The 17,335-nt window shown below is 45.9% G+C and overlaps 1 protein-coding gene across 1 annotated transcript in view; it reads left to right on the forward strand.

Annotated features, from left to right (window-relative positions):
- Positions 1-17,335, forward strand: part of ACAD11 (acyl-CoA dehydrogenase family member 11) — a 728,164-nt gene that overhangs the window by 264,597 nt on the left and 446,232 nt on the right. The window contains exon 6 of the mRNA XM_069648691.1: positions 15,859-16,006. Within this exon, the coding sequence (XP_069504792.1) occupies positions 15,859-16,006 (148 nt within the window). The remainder of the gene's footprint in view (positions 1-15,858; positions 16,007-17,335) is intronic.

The following is a 17,335-nucleotide window of genomic DNA, read 5'->3' on the forward strand; positions in this document are numbered from 1 at the left end:
TATCAAATACAACAATGGGACCAAATGGTCTTAATACTGAGACCCTCCCATATATTCATTAGTGCCTTGAACCTAACTTTTCCTGAGCCTTTCTTTTTCGGTACCAAACCCTCTTCATCCAAATCCAGCTTGGAAGGTTCAGGCGACTTAGAAACCCCTTCTGAAGAGGTAGAAACCGTTTTGTTTTTCTCTGAGTCAGAAAATGCCACAGAGGGAACCCTTACCCCTCCTGAAAATATGGCCGATATTGAAGCAGTCATAGCTCAACTGGCCGCCCATCAGATTCGGGCAGAGGATCTCTTTCAAGAAAACTATACAAAGCTGGTCGAGTTATAAGCAAGATTCCTATTACCTCAAGGGATATTACAACCCTACCAGGAAGGAGAAGACCTGGGGAATTTTTTATTTTTATTTCGAATGGTTAGCCGAACTGGGATGGGGAGAAAACTTAAAGAAATGTTACTTGAGACCCCTATTAAAAGGTGAGATACAAACTGCCTATCAGTTTCTTAATCTAGCCTTTTCTCTCCATTGTTTGCCAGTTTTCTACATTGGCATCAGTTGAGTGGAACAGAGTGCTTGGTACCTCCATTCGTCCCCACCTGAACTCCACACTGGTGAGTAGGAAATTCTTATTTCTGACAGGGACTGGCCCACTCTGGCAGGTCTATAAAATCAGGCAGAGGAAACGGCTCCAGGCAAGGCTCCTGTGTTGTGCAAGGTGTACTGGGAGAATGTTCTTGTGCAGTGAGCCGAAGAATTAGGACGCAGGGGACTGCTGAAGATTGGTCGCTCACCAGTGCCACACGACAGTCCTTCTAGCATGTCACATAGGTGTGGCCAAGCCAGCTGACTGGTTGTCTTCACATTACTTGCCTCAGATGAGGGTAGAAATCAAGGAGTTTGTGCATGCAAAGCTTCTGGTAAGGCAGAGGGGACAACAAAGCCCCCATTAATTCCACTCTCAATGATTGGGCAGCCTTTAGAGAGGATAGCATCCCCAAACCAACTCGGGGAAATGGTGCATTTTGGTAGTGGTAGACCATGCCACAAAGTACCCCAAAGACGTATGAAAACCCCTGTAGTGGTGAAGGCCCTGATAGTGTTGTTCTCACATGTAAAGTTATACAAAGAAGTCATTTTGACACGTACATTTGCCCAGACTACCCCACCTGGGGCAAACCATAAAGCAGCAGGTGTAGAACAAGCTGCACCTTTGAGCCTTATTTTGAGCTCATAGACCATAAGTGATGAATCTGACTACTTGAGTCTGAGGCCTAGTAGAATTGGTTAGTTGATGTCATGTTCATCTTGCAGCGCTTAGAATCCATTTAACCTCCCTCCTTAGAGATGGGCACTAAATGCAGAAAAACGAGCAGCATCTCATCTAGAATGAGATTGCTTTTAAAAGTGAAGTATTACCTGAACTACCTTGGCTATTCATTATATGGCTCCTAGACTTTTAGTGGAGTAATGCATTATATAGCCGGAAAGACATATAAGTGCTTATTGTGCATACTTTCTATAGGAGTAATGTGTAGCAATATCCATTGTGAAAAAATGGGCGATGCAACGAGTGGCTTGTTCCTGCTACAAGCGCATTTGGCCTAGTCCTTTCTAACACATATCCCAACATAGCTGGAATATGTTTTGGAAATGGAGAAGACACTTGCTTTTGCTTACATTATGAGCGTTCAGAGCTTTCGCTGACAAAATCATGTGCCCCTTGCTCTTTGTAAATAAGATTGACAAAGCACTCTACCATAGGTGGACAGCACCACGATGACCAGGGGAAGAAGATGCTAAAATAGGTAAGATCTTCGGGAGAGGTAGAAATATTTTGTTTCTTGCAAACACATGCTTTTTTACTTTTGTTTTATAATATTGGGAAGCCTGCTGCAGATGCAGTGAGATCATTATTTACAAATTCATAGGCTTCGTAGTTTTGCTTACATGGCAAGTGGCTTTGAGGTATCCCATAGAGGCCCATTATATATTTGCATTTGTATTTATTAGGTTTATATAGCGCTTTACGCCAAAGCGCTGCACATTTTAACGGGGTACATTTAATGATAACAAATTAACAGTAACAATAGAAGCAAATAACAATTTCGAATTTTGAATCAGACCAACAAAACAGTATGTAGAGCAATTCGAGAGAGGGGGAGGGGAGAGTAGAGGAGTAGAACTGGGAGGAAGAAGGAGGGATGGGTAGCAGGAGGAGGAGGAGGGGAACGGGAGGGTCGAAGGGGGTGTGGAAGGAGTGGAAGAGGGTGTGGAGGGAGGTGATTAAGGGGAAGAGGGAGAGGGTGGGAGACGGGGAGTGATAAGGGGGAGGGGGAATCATGGCAGAGAATGGAGAAGGAGAGATTTAAGGGAGGTGCGGAATGAGGAAAAGGTAGGAATGGAGCGGATTGAGAGAGGTAGGGAGTTCCAGTGGAGGGGAGCTAGGAGTTGGAAGGAGCGGAACCGAGAGGAGGCTCAAGGGGAAGGAGGAACAGTGAGAAGGAAGTGGTCAGCGGAGCGAAGGGAGAGAGAGGGAATGTAGAAAGAGAGAAGGGAAGAGAGATAAGGGGGAGCGAGATCATGGAGAGATTTTAAGACTAAGCAGAGGAAATGAAATTTAAGTTGGGAGTGAAAGGGAAGCCAGCCAAGGGAGGATAGGAAAGCAGAGATAGTCTCGGGAGGTGAGGAGACAGAGGGTACGGATGGCAGAATGGTAGATAGATTTGAGGGGGGCGAGATGTGAAGTAGGTAGACCAAAGAGGAAGGAGGAGCAGTAGAAGAGGCGAGAGAAGATAAGGGAGGAGATTAAACGTTTAGTGGCATGGAAAGTGAGAGAGGGGCGGACCTTGCGAATATTATAGAGGTGGTAGCGACATATAGATATATAGAACATGTTATCAGCAGAATGAAGCTGAGTTAACTGCAGAGGACTGTGTATGCTGCCCGACATGCAGCCTGAAGCTAGTGTGATTTGAATGCATATCCAGAATACCATAGTGGCTCTCAGGATGTGCACTAAGGCGGTCCCCTCACACAGAAGTATGTGCCTTGATTATTCAGACCTTAAGGGCCTGAAAGCTTTTCTTAATTTTTGATTTATGCATTCCTTCAGCAAAACAGACAGGCATGGTTTAAGTGCCACTGCAAAACGATTTTCTCTTTAATCCTATTCCTGCCATGCATTTTGATTCATGAATTGCTTTAACTTCTAGCAAGTGTGGATTATGATTTTGCCTTGGACACCTATGCAAAGATGGGGCTAAGAAGGGATGTATTAATACGTGGTTATGGTGTGCCTTGACATAAAAGGGACCTTGTCCCATGAAATTGTATTGAAATGTATTGATACAGAGTTTTCACCATTTTGAGTGTATTGTACTTTGAATGAGCTTTGCTCCATTTCGGGTGTTGACTTTAGATTGACCTTGCACCATTGAAGGTGGGATGTATACGGTTTGGCTGTGGCGTAATTGTTTGCGGCCTAACTGCCCATAGTCAATTCAGCCGCAAGGCCAATTTTGCCACACGGCCAAATCCGCCACATGACAAAAAAAAACACCCAACCCCTACTTTTTTGCCATCCGCTCATCTTCTAACCCTGCAGCGTCAGATTCGTCCCTCCTACGCGGGTCAGATCCGACGGCGCACGGTCCACTTTTGTTTTGTTTATGGGTTTTTAGTTCCTGTCCCCTGCCGCCAAACCCCCGGAAGCAGGGGTCACTCCTGCTACCCCCCAAAAGACATCACTACCAAACATGGGGAGCAGGGGACACCCCCGCAAGCCTTGCTCCCCGTGTTTGGTAGTGATTACCCAAAGTGATTGTTTACAAACGTTCGAATGGTACTGGCCGAAATTCGGCCAGATTTACCATACAATCGTTTGTAAACTATCAATTTGGGTAATACCTGCAGGTGTTTAGATGAACAATTGAGTGAGTATTATGGTATTGACTTGGTGGCACATGCACTGATCAGAACAGTTATTTTCCATTGTGGTTTAAGAGGGCCCACTAAAACAAGTGGGTGTTTTGGTAAATGTCTTATTGGTGAATTGTGATATGACCATGAGGAGTCACACTTGGTGAGATTGTACTAGGAGATGATATTGTAATCCCATTTGTATACACACTGACTCATGTCCTTTGGGGCAGTAAGGGGTTATGTCTATTGATGAATATTGAGCAAATGAAGTGTATGTTATAAGCATAATCTGTTGCTTGTTCTCATTTATGCCTGTGTAGGAATAAGCCAGCATCGAGTTGGCTCGGTAAGTGAGTGTAAAGCAGAGCTGCAATAATGTAATTATAGAGCTGTTGTTATATTTAGAATTTTTAAACATGTAAGGAGTAGCCTTTTACAGTCCTAGAACTGGTATAAAATAAGTCACTTGTTGGAGGATGTCACTCATACCCGAGTGTAGAAATCAGTGCACCTTATGCTCAGTGGCTAAAGACATTCCGTTGTTCGAGGGGAATCCTAGCACCCATCTTCGGGGCAGATAATTAACAGTCAGCCCCTTGGGAGGTGGGGTCGCCCTAACGACCTGGAAGTTACAGGTTAACCCTGCAACAATTTCTGACAGGAGCTTCAACTTTACATATGTGTGTACATAAAAGCAATGTGGGAGGAGTGTGGAGTTACTCGGTGAAGGTCTCTACAGCTTTCCATCCCCAAAACAATGGGCTTATGGGAGATTTAACAAGACCTTGATAGGTATTATGGGTGGTTTGGAGCAGCACCTGAGGAAAAAATGTGATATTTTCCTGCCATGACTGCTCTTCGCCTTCAGAGAGGTGCCACAGAACAGAGTAGGGTTCAGTCCCTTTGAACTTCTGTTTGGCCATCCTTTTAGGGACCCTCTAAGTCTGGTGCGAGAATGATGGGAGGGTAACCTTCAAAATCCTTCCCACGATGTAGTTGATTAAACACTTGGGGTAAGATCCAGAATGGCCTAGTACATGGAACAGTCTTTCAAGATCTGAAGGCTATTCAGGAGTTGATGAAATACTGGCATGACCAGAAGGCCACTGTGACACAATACACTGCAGGACAGATGGTATGGGTACTGGAACCTATCAAACCCATTGCACTTCAGGACCAGTGGACTGCATAGTTCAGGAGAAGATCAGTGAAGTGAGCTACCTCATTGGTACACATGTGCTAAGGCAGACTTATGAGGTCTTTCATGTTAAGCAGCTGAAACTTCATACAGCGGGGATGAATGGGTGCTGGCTGTGTGGATGGATAGTGAGTCTGAAGAAGCAACTGGTCTTCTCCCAGACTCTCTACACACAGAAGTCGCAGATTTGCTCATACAGGGGATTCAAATCTCATCTTTCCGCACAGAGCAGTAATTACATGACTGCTAGAAGCTGCTGGACCAGTTTGCGGTTCAGTTCTTACTGACTGTAGGTCGCACAGACTGGTGTGTCCATGATATTGACACGGGAGACGGTAAGCCGGTGAGGAGTAGAATTCACTGGATATCTGACAAGGTGAGTGATCCCATCTAGGAGCGAGCCTCGAAAATGTGGGACCTCTGGCCTATTGAGCCAACCCAAAGCCCAGGTGTCAGCAACCTTTGGCTGTTCAGATATTTTGGACTAGACCGTCCATCAGCTGTAGCTAGCATAGTTCATGTTGAGGAGTCATGGAAGTCGTAGTACAAAACATCTGAAGAGCTAAAGGGTGCCGACCCCATCCATGGCCCATCAGCTAGCTCGGTGGTGCTTCCTTACTTTATTTATTTATTTATTTATTTATTTATTCATTTGTAAAGCGCACATAGCCCAAAGGCAACTAGGCGCTGATTACTGCTTAAGGATATGGTTACAAGTTTGCAAAACTTAAAAGTCAGACATTTCGTTACATATGACACATTGAACAGTATATTTACAAGGCAAAAATCACACAATTTTATACATATTTATATATTGTTAAGTAAAATTTCAAGCAACAGGAACATTGAAGCCCACTTTTGGGTGGACGGCAAAGGACTCAGCTCTTTTACCAAGACAGATGCAGACACCCATACCTCATGCAGATGAGCTAATTGAAAAGTTAGGTGCCGTCAAGTACATGAGTGACCTCACAACCGGGTACTGGCTTGTTGGCCGGATTGGCAGATCAAAGGAGAGGTCAACAATTTGACACCAGAGGGTCAATACCAGTTCTCTGTTATGCCTGCGTTACAAAAGGCCCCTGCAACTTTTCTGAGGATGGCAAACCAGGCCCTAGATGGCTTAGAAGAATTACGCATTGACTATTAAGATGATATTTCAGTCTTCAACAACAGTCTGAGAAGACCATATATCTCATCTGAAGCAGCTGCTACAAGTCATGTAGAATGCTGGCTTGACTACCAAGGCTTTAAAATTCCAGATAGCACAGGTTAGTATAACGTGTTTAGAAGACTGTCTGAGTGGCAGACAAAAAACCCTTCTTCAAGCAAATGTGCAAGTGTTTCAGGATTGGGACATTCCTGCCACTCGGACCAGACGCAAGTGAGGGCATGCCTTTGCAAATAACAAGGGGGGGGGGTCCTGGGAGACTCTCTGCCAGGCATGAGTTCTGGTTACAAGAGCCTTACCCAGAGTCTTTAGCTCACTATCTTTCACAGAGGAGAAATATCCTAAACATATCAGTCTTTGTCCTGCCCTGGGGCAGTCCAGCACCGAAATGCTAAGCAATTCTCCTCTGAACAAGAGTACCAACAGCAACCCCAGACATGTGTTTCGGTCTGGTTGAACCTCATCAGTAGGGTGTAGCTGTGCCTCTCTAAGAATAGTGAGCAAGGGTTTACCGGTTTTCATCAAGGGCTGTGGGTCCATTGCCCCTCAAATGATGTGACATCAAAACAAGATGCCAAGGAAAATCACTTCTGCTCATGCCTGCCAAAAAGCTTTCCAGAACTTTAAAGATGGTTTGCTAAGGGCACCAGTTCTAAAGATCACCAATTATGGACTGGAATTTATTATCCAATCAGTCTCCTATGACTTTGCAGCACTTTAAGTGCAACTTAACTCTGAAGAAGTTGAATAACCCGTTGCCTATATTAGCAGGTGACCTGTACCAGACCAAGAAAATGGACCACAATTGAGAAATGGGCAATTGTGGTGGTCTGGGCAATGCACAAGTTGAAGCCCTACATTTGTGGGGCCCACTTTACCAAATTCTTTGCTCTTTGCATTTTCGTTCAAGGATTGATCATGGACATCCAGCGCAAAACTGGATTGCAGCAATCCATTGCAAATGGTCTCCTTAGGCTTGCACATTGGCACATTTATGATGAGTCAGACCCTTAGAAAGGTGTTGCTCAACTATTTTTGGCTGAGTGTGCGACAATTCCATCTGTGAGGACGGACTAGTCTGAGCTTTTTTGATTTTTAGTAAGAAAACGATGAGTGCACCTTTGTCTCTGAAAGTGAGGTCTGCTAATCAGACCCCATTTCGTATTGCTCCTTGCTGAGTGCCAGCATGTACCTCTGCTGGGCCTGTCTACTGACACCTCGCATGTGCATTCCTGTCAACAGACTGATGGAGCCCAAAGCACCACCAGACAGAATTTGCCTTTCATTGTGGGTAATCCTGAATGTAAATTAAATCATATAATTGTGTGCTCCTGTAACAAATTGGATTCCGCTCTGCATGAGTACAAGCATGAGTACTGGTAGAATGGCCCACTCAGCCCTCACACTTTTACAAACCAAAACCCAACCCAAAACCCAACGCAATCATAAAGGTTAAACAGGCACAGTTAAGAAATATACCTCCTTCAACTTTTTGTGGTAACGTGGTCTGAGGGAAGGCTATGCTCCTAAGAGGGCTGTGAAGGTGAACCAGTAGTGACGCAAAAAACACATAGAACGAATAGTGAATACTATACAAACACCCACCTCAAAAGGAAAACAGAGAAGATGCAACAGACTGGAGAAAGTAGTATTCTGAGCATAGTTCCAGGGGAGGAGGTAGGTAAATCACTAGCCACAAAAAGGAGATCTTGGATTCAGTTCTTGTGAAATGTAGATCCGAGCGGATCAAGCTCAGTTTTTGCAGTTTGGATCTTGTGGGCACAAGCAGCAAGCAAGCGTCGAGTAGGGGCGAATGCAGTCGCTCTGTTCGGTACAAGGGCAGATCTCAAGGATGCTGGTGGAGGTGGTCTCAGGAACGCTTTGTAGTTGGCCACGTCGATTCGGGCTTTAGCTACAATGAGAGGTCAATGAGTGATGTTCCAGCAGTTCGAGTCAGCGGGCGACAGTCAATCGAAGTGGTGATCTTGCTTGCATCGATGTGCAGGTCAATGAGGCGGCAGTTCAAGGACTAGTTGGGTCGAGCCATGGTTGTAACCACCGGTTAGAGTTGGCGTGTGACTTATTAGTGATGCAATGACGAGCAGGTTCAAAGTGCAAGCAAGTTCAAAGTGGTGGAGGAGCGCAGCAACCAGTGCCAGTGACTTCCCTCTTGTTCCAGGTGCGGTGAACACGGAGCGACCAGTTAGGTCTGGTAGAACAAGGAGATTCGGCTGGTCTGGCTCTCCGGTGGCAACGAGGCCCACGCAAGGGGACTTGAGAACAGGATGGTACCGTTCAAGATCTGCTCTTCCAGCTCAGGAGATTCCGGTGCACAGTGGTAGGTCCTCGTTCACAGCAGAGGTCACTGATATTCCCTGGGAGTGGGTAGGGAAGAGATCCATTGTCTGTCTTGGAGGATTCCTTCAACTCATCCTGAGGGCTTTGGAAAGTGCAACATTTCCCAAAGGAAGTCCAGTGGGTTCTTCAGAGTGAATCTGCAGTCTTAAAGGATCTGAGACAACAACAGGTCACCAGGTGATTGGACTATAGTTAGCCTGCTTTAGTGGTCCAATCCTTGCTCTTGAACGGAGTGGACTTTGCCCTTTTGATATCACACCCAAAGGACTTTGCTCAGGGGAAGTGGAGGGGGCAGGAAGAGAGAGGGACAGTGAGAACCAACATAGTGGAAGTTTCCTTCTATTGATCAGAGCCCTTCTGCCTACAACATCCACCCCCTTCCCTTCTCACTGATAAAAAATGCCTTTACAGATGCAGCACCTTAGTGTAGCTCCTGTTACCTACCCTGACAAAGAGATCAAAGAGGAGGCACGGCCAACTAGGTTCATGTCCTGCCATTTGGCGGGCTACACGGGCTGACCAGAATACACATCACCTTCCATAGCAGAGCTGATTTACAGGAGCAGACACATGTACTGTATCCATTGGGATATAGCAGTCATGGTCCTAAGTAGTGCAATGCACTATGCCATTTTAGAGATGGTCCTTCCCCCATCATGGGTTACTTGTTATCCTTGTTGTTTTGTTTTAGGGGTGTGTATCTTATGTGCAGCCCCTGCATGGCAGAGACTTTTCTGACACTGCCAGTGTCAATGGGGCATCTGCAACCTCGGACCCTGCTTTGTGCCATGGGTAGAGCAGGTGCTGCGGATCAGGGTACTGATGCAGCAGGACACAGATACATACTATGATTTTGCCATGGAGCTTATGAAAAGGTGACTCTGATCAGAAAATTACCTTTTTCGGAGATGGAATTATCTACATAATTATTATTATTGAATAAAACAAAAAAGCTGGGGCTTTGCATTCTTGTCAGATGGCAGTTCCTCCCAGCTCCCAGAATCCTTTGGCAATTGATTGATAACTAAATATAAGACATGTATGGTCACAAACTCATGGTCTCTGGGAATACATAATTATAATGGCCAAATCCTTTTGGAGTCATTTTAGTTTCAGTTGCTTTCTAGTAACCTACCTGTCAAGGGGGGTCATTACGAGTTTGGAGGTAGCCATGCCGCTATTTACGTCATGGCTGCCTCCAAACTCGGATCCGGGTTCCTTGAATGAGGAATTACCGGGCTATTCCAACATTGGAGGACCCGGTATTTCCTCATTCAATTTACCCATCCCCATTCCCATTTTTTAACGGGCCCATTATTAGCTCCCTGGTCCTATAGCGGCTCCCACTAAGGGCGCCTGGTAATGCGGCAGTAAGGGGTTCACGGCACCGGCACCCTTACTGGCGCCGTTAACCTCTTACCGCCAGCCTCGGAATGAGGCCCACGGCCTCAGGGAGTGGGCTGCACCCAAAACAGGCCATTTGTACTCTGACCCAGCAAAAGCTTTTGTCTTCCCTGGGAAAGGATTGTTCCTTCTCAGGAAGACAAGAACCGCCCCAGGGGCACGGAGAGATCTAGTGCTTCAAAGGTGTGGTGAAGAAAATAACCACTCATGATTCCGGTTGTTTCGTGAACAATTTATTAGTAAAAAGCAAAACAAGAACAAAACCAACGGCAGTACGAGACTTCGGGGCAAATGAGAACTCGCTCCGTCCATGCACCGTTCTCTTATACCGAAAGGAACACCTGCATTTCAATGGAAGGGGTGGTTCAAACAGGGCCGAGAAATTGTGCTGAAACAATGTTGCCATCAGAGAACAAAGCCCCACTATACAAGCCTTTGATGATAGCTTTGTTCTTTCATGTTGGTGTGAGAAACCTGAGGGTGTTCTCACTAATAGACCCTTGGGATTCTTTATTCTGGTGGCCAGGCGAGGGCCATCGCGCTTGGATCCCGACCTTGGGGGCGGACAAGTGAGGGAGGATCACTGGGTAAGGGGCCCTTGGGGACCGCAGAAGGAACGCCCTTGGCCGAGACATGGTTTCCCCCTTTCTGTGATATACCCCTACCCAACAGTCCCTCCGTCTTTATGGGATATGGCCATCATAGTCCCATCCTACCCCAGTACTTCCCTTTAAGAAAAGGCAGGAGAAAACCCATTTATCCACAACGACCCATCTGTTCTCCCCTTTCTGACAATAACCTTCCCTCTTCTTCAGTGGAACACTACATACCTCATAATCCCTATTTTCCTGTTGACAAACCTTTTAATAATTATTCAGCCAATTAACTCACTACATTTCACAGAATCCCCTTCATTCACTGTGTCATTCAAATACTGTGAAGAAGAGGATGCAACAAGGAGGAATACGGATTACCCATAGGACCGCCATGTTGTCCCGCTAACAAGGACAGGCAGGGTCAGGCATTCCCTTCCAACCATGCACACCTGAACCAGATCACCACTCCCAGGAAGTATAAAAAGCGGGGCAGAAAAAAATCACACTTTGAGCGAGTTGGATGCTTGAAGGTGCACAAAGCCAGAGGAAGACCAGAAGAGCTGCGGAGACCCTGGGAGACCTGGAGGAGGAGAAAACTGCCTTGACACTGGCCCTGTGAGTCCAGGGGAGACTGAACTGTGGAGAGGGAGGTTTACCTCTAGACGGCAAGACCAGGGCTACTGGGGTTCCCTGGCGGTACCCACAGCAGTGCTGCTCCCCTGGGCGACTCAGGCGAACCCAGGTCTCTAAGGGTCAGCAAAAGAGACCCTGACCCCAGCATAATATCCCCTTTTAGCTCCTGCAGCTCCCAATGCCAAATGCCGTTTTGGGGAGTTGAGAAGTTGAAGCAAAATCCTGAGGTTTGAGAGCAGACTCGAGCAGAGGGAAGTCTTCTTTGAGTTTTTGTTCTCTTTTTTTAATTTGGGGGATTGTTAATTATTTTTCGTTATTGACACTGCATACCCTTTGTGAGAGGAGTCTGAGCCCGGCAGAGGGAGACCATTGTGAACTTTTTGAGAGGGTCCATATAAGGTGGAGAGAGACCCTTGTGGAATTTTGGAGGGAACATTTGGGAGCAGGGTCCGAGCCAGAAGAGGGAGAACCCCTGCTTTCTGATGAGATTTAGAAATTGTGTACCCGACTGAGGGAATTGTGAAACTGGTGTTTGCACCAGGTGGAGGGGCACGCTGTGCGAACTGTGATATTGTGGAACACGCACTTGCTATAGAAAGACAGAGTGACACAGTGAGATGTGATTGCCGTTCGGAAGCCTCTGTTTAAATTAGCAAGTTCTTTGAGAGGCTAGCACTGAAAGAAGGATCGGAGCCCGGCTGAGGTGGATCCTAGTCTAGCCACCAGTCTGGATTCAGAGCTGCCAGAAGCACGGAAACTGCTCTCCTGAACATGCATGAAGGTCTGTTCTCAAACCTTGATGCTAACCTTCCTTCTGTCCTCATTCTCCTTGATCTTTCTTCTGCCTTAGATACGGTCAACCATGCATTCCTGCTCAATCGCCTCCGTGATAACCTGGGTATCACAGATCAGGCCCTGGCCCGGCTGATCTCCTTTCTCACTGACCGACCCTCCCAGGTCCAACTTGTGTCTTTTCTCTCTTCTATCCCTCGCTCCACTTGTGGTGGTCCTCGCGGGTCTAACCTCGCTCCCTGACTTTTCAACTAATACCTGGCACCTCTTGCTCACTGCATCGCTTCCTTCTGCTCCAACTTTCAGTGTTATGCGGATGACAACCAGCTTTCCTTCAGGCTCCCCTCAGCTCCCTCTCCTCCTTCTCTCATGCCAGACTGTCTGACCGCAATTCAGGAATGGTGTGCCTCCAATGATCTCTGCCTTAATGCAGTGGTGTCGCCAGGAATCAAATTTAGGAGGGGTACAGAGGGGGCCAACGACAAAAGTGGGGGGGCACAGACAAATGTAAGGGGAGAACATGGTCACTGCTCATCTTAGGCGGGGGGGGCACATGGTTTCACAGGGGGGGCCGTAGACCTCCCCTACCGACGCCACTGCCTTAATGCCAGTAAGACTGAGATTCTCCTCATTGGAAGAACAACTCCCTCCTTTTCTCTCTCTCTGGCTGCCCACTGTGGGCCCTCTTCCTGCTCCTACCTGTGAGGCTAAGAGCCTTACGATTATCTTTGACTCCACCCTCTCCTTCTCTCCTCACATCTCTGACGTCTCTAAGAAGTCAAACTATCAGCTGCACGTCCTATAAGGTAGTCTTCCTTTCCTCAATTTCCCCCAGAAGCTCACTGTCTCCAGAGCTTTGGTCCTCTCTAGGCTGGACTACTGCAAAAGCCTCTTTCTAAATCTTCCTGCCTCTATACTCCAACCTCTTCAACTTATTGTGAACAAGATTGCAAGACTTGTCATTGTCCTCAAGCCCAGGGATCGTGACTCTTCAGCTCTGAAATCTCTACATTTACACCCAGTGGCAGCTAGGATCAAGTTTAAGACCCTCTTCATCGTCCACAACGTTTTCTGGGGCCTGGGTCCGCACTACCTCCAACTCTCTCTTCTTAAACATCTTCCCTCTCAAGCTCTCTGCTCATCCACTTCCAACTCTGAGGGTTAGTCACTTTTCCAAGTATAGAGGTGCGGGCAGATCTCTATCTTCGGCTGGGCCTCTCTCTATAACAGCCTCACTGCCTCTCTCAAACTTGAGCAGAACCACCTCCGGTTCCGGAAGCAACTCAAGACCTTCCTCTTCGCTTCCGCTTTCTCTCTTCCTCTCCCCTGCTGATGTCCCGACTGCTTCACTCACTGGTCACCTGGCTACCCTCTGAACTTGGCCCAGGCTCCTGCACATCCAGCTGCACTTGGCCCAGCCTACCGGCTCCCCTTTTACTTATGGTCTGTATCTGCAACCCTACAGTCCCTTCCCTCTGCACTTATGAGACACCCATTGGCTGCACTTCTTGAGCTACCTGCACTGAGCTACACGCTGGCTGAACTTTTGAGTTACCTGTACTTCTCACCCGCCCCCCCAAATCACTCTCGGCACTTCTCCCTTTCCATGTCTCTGCACCTGTGCGATCTGAATGACACAGGGCCTAGTAAAATTGTTTTTTTGTCCTCCCTATGTTTCCCCCTCCTACTTCCTTGTCTTGTCTCACCTAGAAACACTTGTGTCAGTTGCGTTATAAATGATATATCATATTATAACAGAAGACTAGAATGGAAACACTGTAGAAGGTTGCCCCTGTTGAATCATCTTTCAACATCTGAAGTAGGATTACATCTGAAACTTTTAGTGGAGTACAGTCTGCTCCCAAGTCCTCTTCCGTAGAGGTAAAAACAGAGATCTCCCAGAAATAAACACTTGGACGTGGCCCACTGCTGCTGAGATCACTGGTAACCAGGAACCTGGTCACTGGAGTTAACAGAACTCGGCAGGTTCTCTCTAAAGACCTTGCGGACTGGGAAGTTCAGACCAAACGACTTACCTTGACCCTGAAGAACCGCATTGTCATTGGACCTCTTTGAGCCGACTGAACCGATGGCCTGCCCATTTTCCTCCCCCACTTTGAGACAATCACAACTACAGCACTGCACTGCATCGCTGCACCATCCCAAGCTGACTTTACTGTCTAAATACCTGCAATACATTAGGAACAACAGTCTTGACTGCGATTTGACCCATTCAAAGCCCTAGAAGCCCGGACTGATTCTATTGTGCCCCAGGCAATTGAAGTTATTTGAAGTGGTTCTGTCCACCTTAAAGGGCCATAGTGACTAGTAAGACAACACTCTCTACCTTTCAAAAATTAGAAACAATCTTTAGAGAACTGTCAGTGCTGCTAAAATGACTGCCTGTTCACCTATGTCCTCAAACCAGAGTGCCCCTTTATTTCAAAGTCTGCATTATTTGTGTTTTCCCTTACAGGGTTGTCATTAAGGTTTTTATTAGTTGTGTGTATTGTTAGTTTAATTGACGTATCCTATTTTTATAGAACCTTGGTTAGACCTCTTTTATTTTGGTACTATTTTTATTTGGCCTGCTTCTGTGTTAACTTGCATCTCCCCCCCTAACAGTACAGCCTTCTCTCTGGTCAGGCCACCTTAAAGAGTGATCTATTGGGTGTGCCCGTCTCACCTTTATGATTGGGATCCCTGCTGGTTTAGTAGTAACATGGGGATGAGGAGGAGTTTTATCTATTTCACATCCCTGTACTCGTGCAGAGCAGTAGCTATTTCACCACAGCGGCCCTCGGCAAACGCAGGGCTTCTACCCATACCCTGGAATTTGGCCTCGCTGTGTTTAAATAAAAAGTTCTACAGGGGTGGAAATTAGGGTTTGTTGACCAGGAGTAAAAAGCAGCTCATGGGTATCGGGCATCAACCAGGAGCTAGTTCATAGTGCACAGCAAATCTAACTTGTGTGCTGGATGCAAACTCTAATGTTGTGTCTGTTATATAATATCCAATATGCTTTAAATGTCCCTTAGGGTTGTCCTTTATTCTTTTATACACATTCCCAAACCTACACCGCTAATATCACATAGCTACGTCTGTATGACACCACTGTCCTCAGGAGTCAAATGCAGCTACTGGTAGCTCTTGGTTTAAGCTACCAGGAGCTAAATAGCTTACACCTCTTGGAAATTACGAACCCTGCTCTTATTTTGAATCTTCAATTAAAACAAGTATTTCCCATGAACTAATTTGTGCTACTCGTTACCTTGATGCCACGGGTAGAGCAAAAAATAAGACTGCAAGTCCGTTGATGCTCTAAATAGGAAGACAGAATATTCATAGGCCAGGCATTGTTGACCGCATTTAGCTTTCGAACAAAAGGAATGGTGTTTGCATATCAATCTGATTGTGTCTCCAAAAGGATTTGCGACATCTGCTGGCAAAGGAGAAATATAGGCAAACATTATCTTTGGGTGAGTCTCCTCCGACCGCAAGACTCTTCTTTCTTAAATATCTGACAAATTTAAGAAAGTTTGAGTTTGCATTGTGTTTCTCAACGCCACCTCTCCTTCTCGTAAGAATGCACCTTTAGCACTTTTGAACGTTATCGTCTGCAATGACTCCCTTTAAGTTGTAATTGCATTCCATGTCTACCCATCTGCCTCGAGGATAGCGCCACAAATGATTTTAAAAAAGTGTGTAATGGGACATTATCATCGATGCAAAAGTTGGTTACATTTCAGATAACGGCTCTGTATCCTTCTGTTTTTTAGGCAAGGGTCGTGGCAGTCCTTGACTGGGAACTTTCAACCATTGGACACCCGTTGGCTGATTTCGCTTACTTCTGTGTCCCTTACCTCTTGCCAACTGGAATCGACTACCTTGCTCAAGCCAAGGGTTTGAGCCTGGATGACATTGAAGGTGTGAAATGTTTCTTCTTGTGTTGCAGATGCTTGCTGATAGTTTATTCATCGATATGCTACCAAATCTTTTTGCTGACCTCAAAAAATCCACTTCTAAAATAAGGGAACGCTGAAAAGCTTCTAAGTGCGGGCAGTAGATCCTGCAAATCAATGGCTGTTTCCTTCAATGTCGTCTGACCAATCTCAAACATTCTATGTAGGTAGAATGCATGAGCCCCAAGCTATGGGATGGCTCATAATGACCACTGTGGTGATGGAAATTGTGCTGAGTAAATGAAATGTATATGTTAGGTGTGATCATTACATCAAGGAGGGTGTCAAAAGGTGGGTCCACCGCAAGGGAATACTTTGGTAAAATCATTCTAATTCTAAAAACGGTCTTATAAGCTATAAGGAATGGCATGTAAAATATAAATGTACTAGTGTCCAGGCCTGTGTACACGAGCCAAAGTGCAGGTTTTCCTTCACACAGTAGGGCCACTATATATCCTAAGCCAACAGCTCCCCCTCTACTGGTGACAACAAGTGAATTGGCATTGTCTCCATATATCCTGCAAAGTTTCTGCATGGGACAAACATACAGGGACAAAAATCCATCTGATTTGATTGATTTGGGAATTTCTAACACGCATATATAGGGGTCCGGGCAGAGATTGCCTCTCAGCGCAGGTGGTGGTCAACATTATAGTTATAGACTGCACTAGATTATAGCTTGATACCTGTGTGTTAGATGGTAAGAATTACAGGAAAAGGTAAGTTTTCAGTTTCAGTTTCCTGAAGACAGATAGGGATTTAGTCCATCGAAGGGCCACTGGAAGAGAATTCCAAGAACGAGGACCCACGGAAGAGAAACGCCTATCACCCCACTTTGCAGTTTTGGAAAAAGGGACGACCAACAGGACTTGTCCCATGGATCCAAGTGATCAATTTGGGCAATGGATAACAATTTTGGAGGTGAGATATTTCGGACCTAGGCCGTGAATACAATTAAAAACTAGGCATAAGACTTTAAACAAGATCCTATGTTGCACTGGAAGGCATTGAAGGCTTTTTTAATATTGCAAAACAGTTGACATCCTCTGTAATGCAAAAATCAGCCGAACTGCAGAATTCTGTGTGACCTGTAATCTCTGTATTTGGATCTTTGAACACCCATAAGAAGGGTGTTATAATAATCAAATGTTGAGTTTGTGAGTGTACCAACCAATGTCGAACGATCCTTCTCTGCGATAAGAGGCAGTAAAGGCTTCATTAGTTTTAATTGGTAGTATACACATTTTAGTATTTGGTTAATATATAGATTGCAGTCCGTCCTGGACTGCCAAAT

The sequence above is a fragment of the Ambystoma mexicanum genome, chromosome 2q (genome assembly GCF_040938575.1).
Source record: "Ambystoma mexicanum isolate Mex_15411 chromosome 2q, UKY_AmexF1_1, whole genome shotgun sequence".
Lineage (NCBI taxonomy): Eukaryota > Metazoa > Chordata > Amphibia > Caudata > Ambystomatidae > Ambystoma > Ambystoma mexicanum.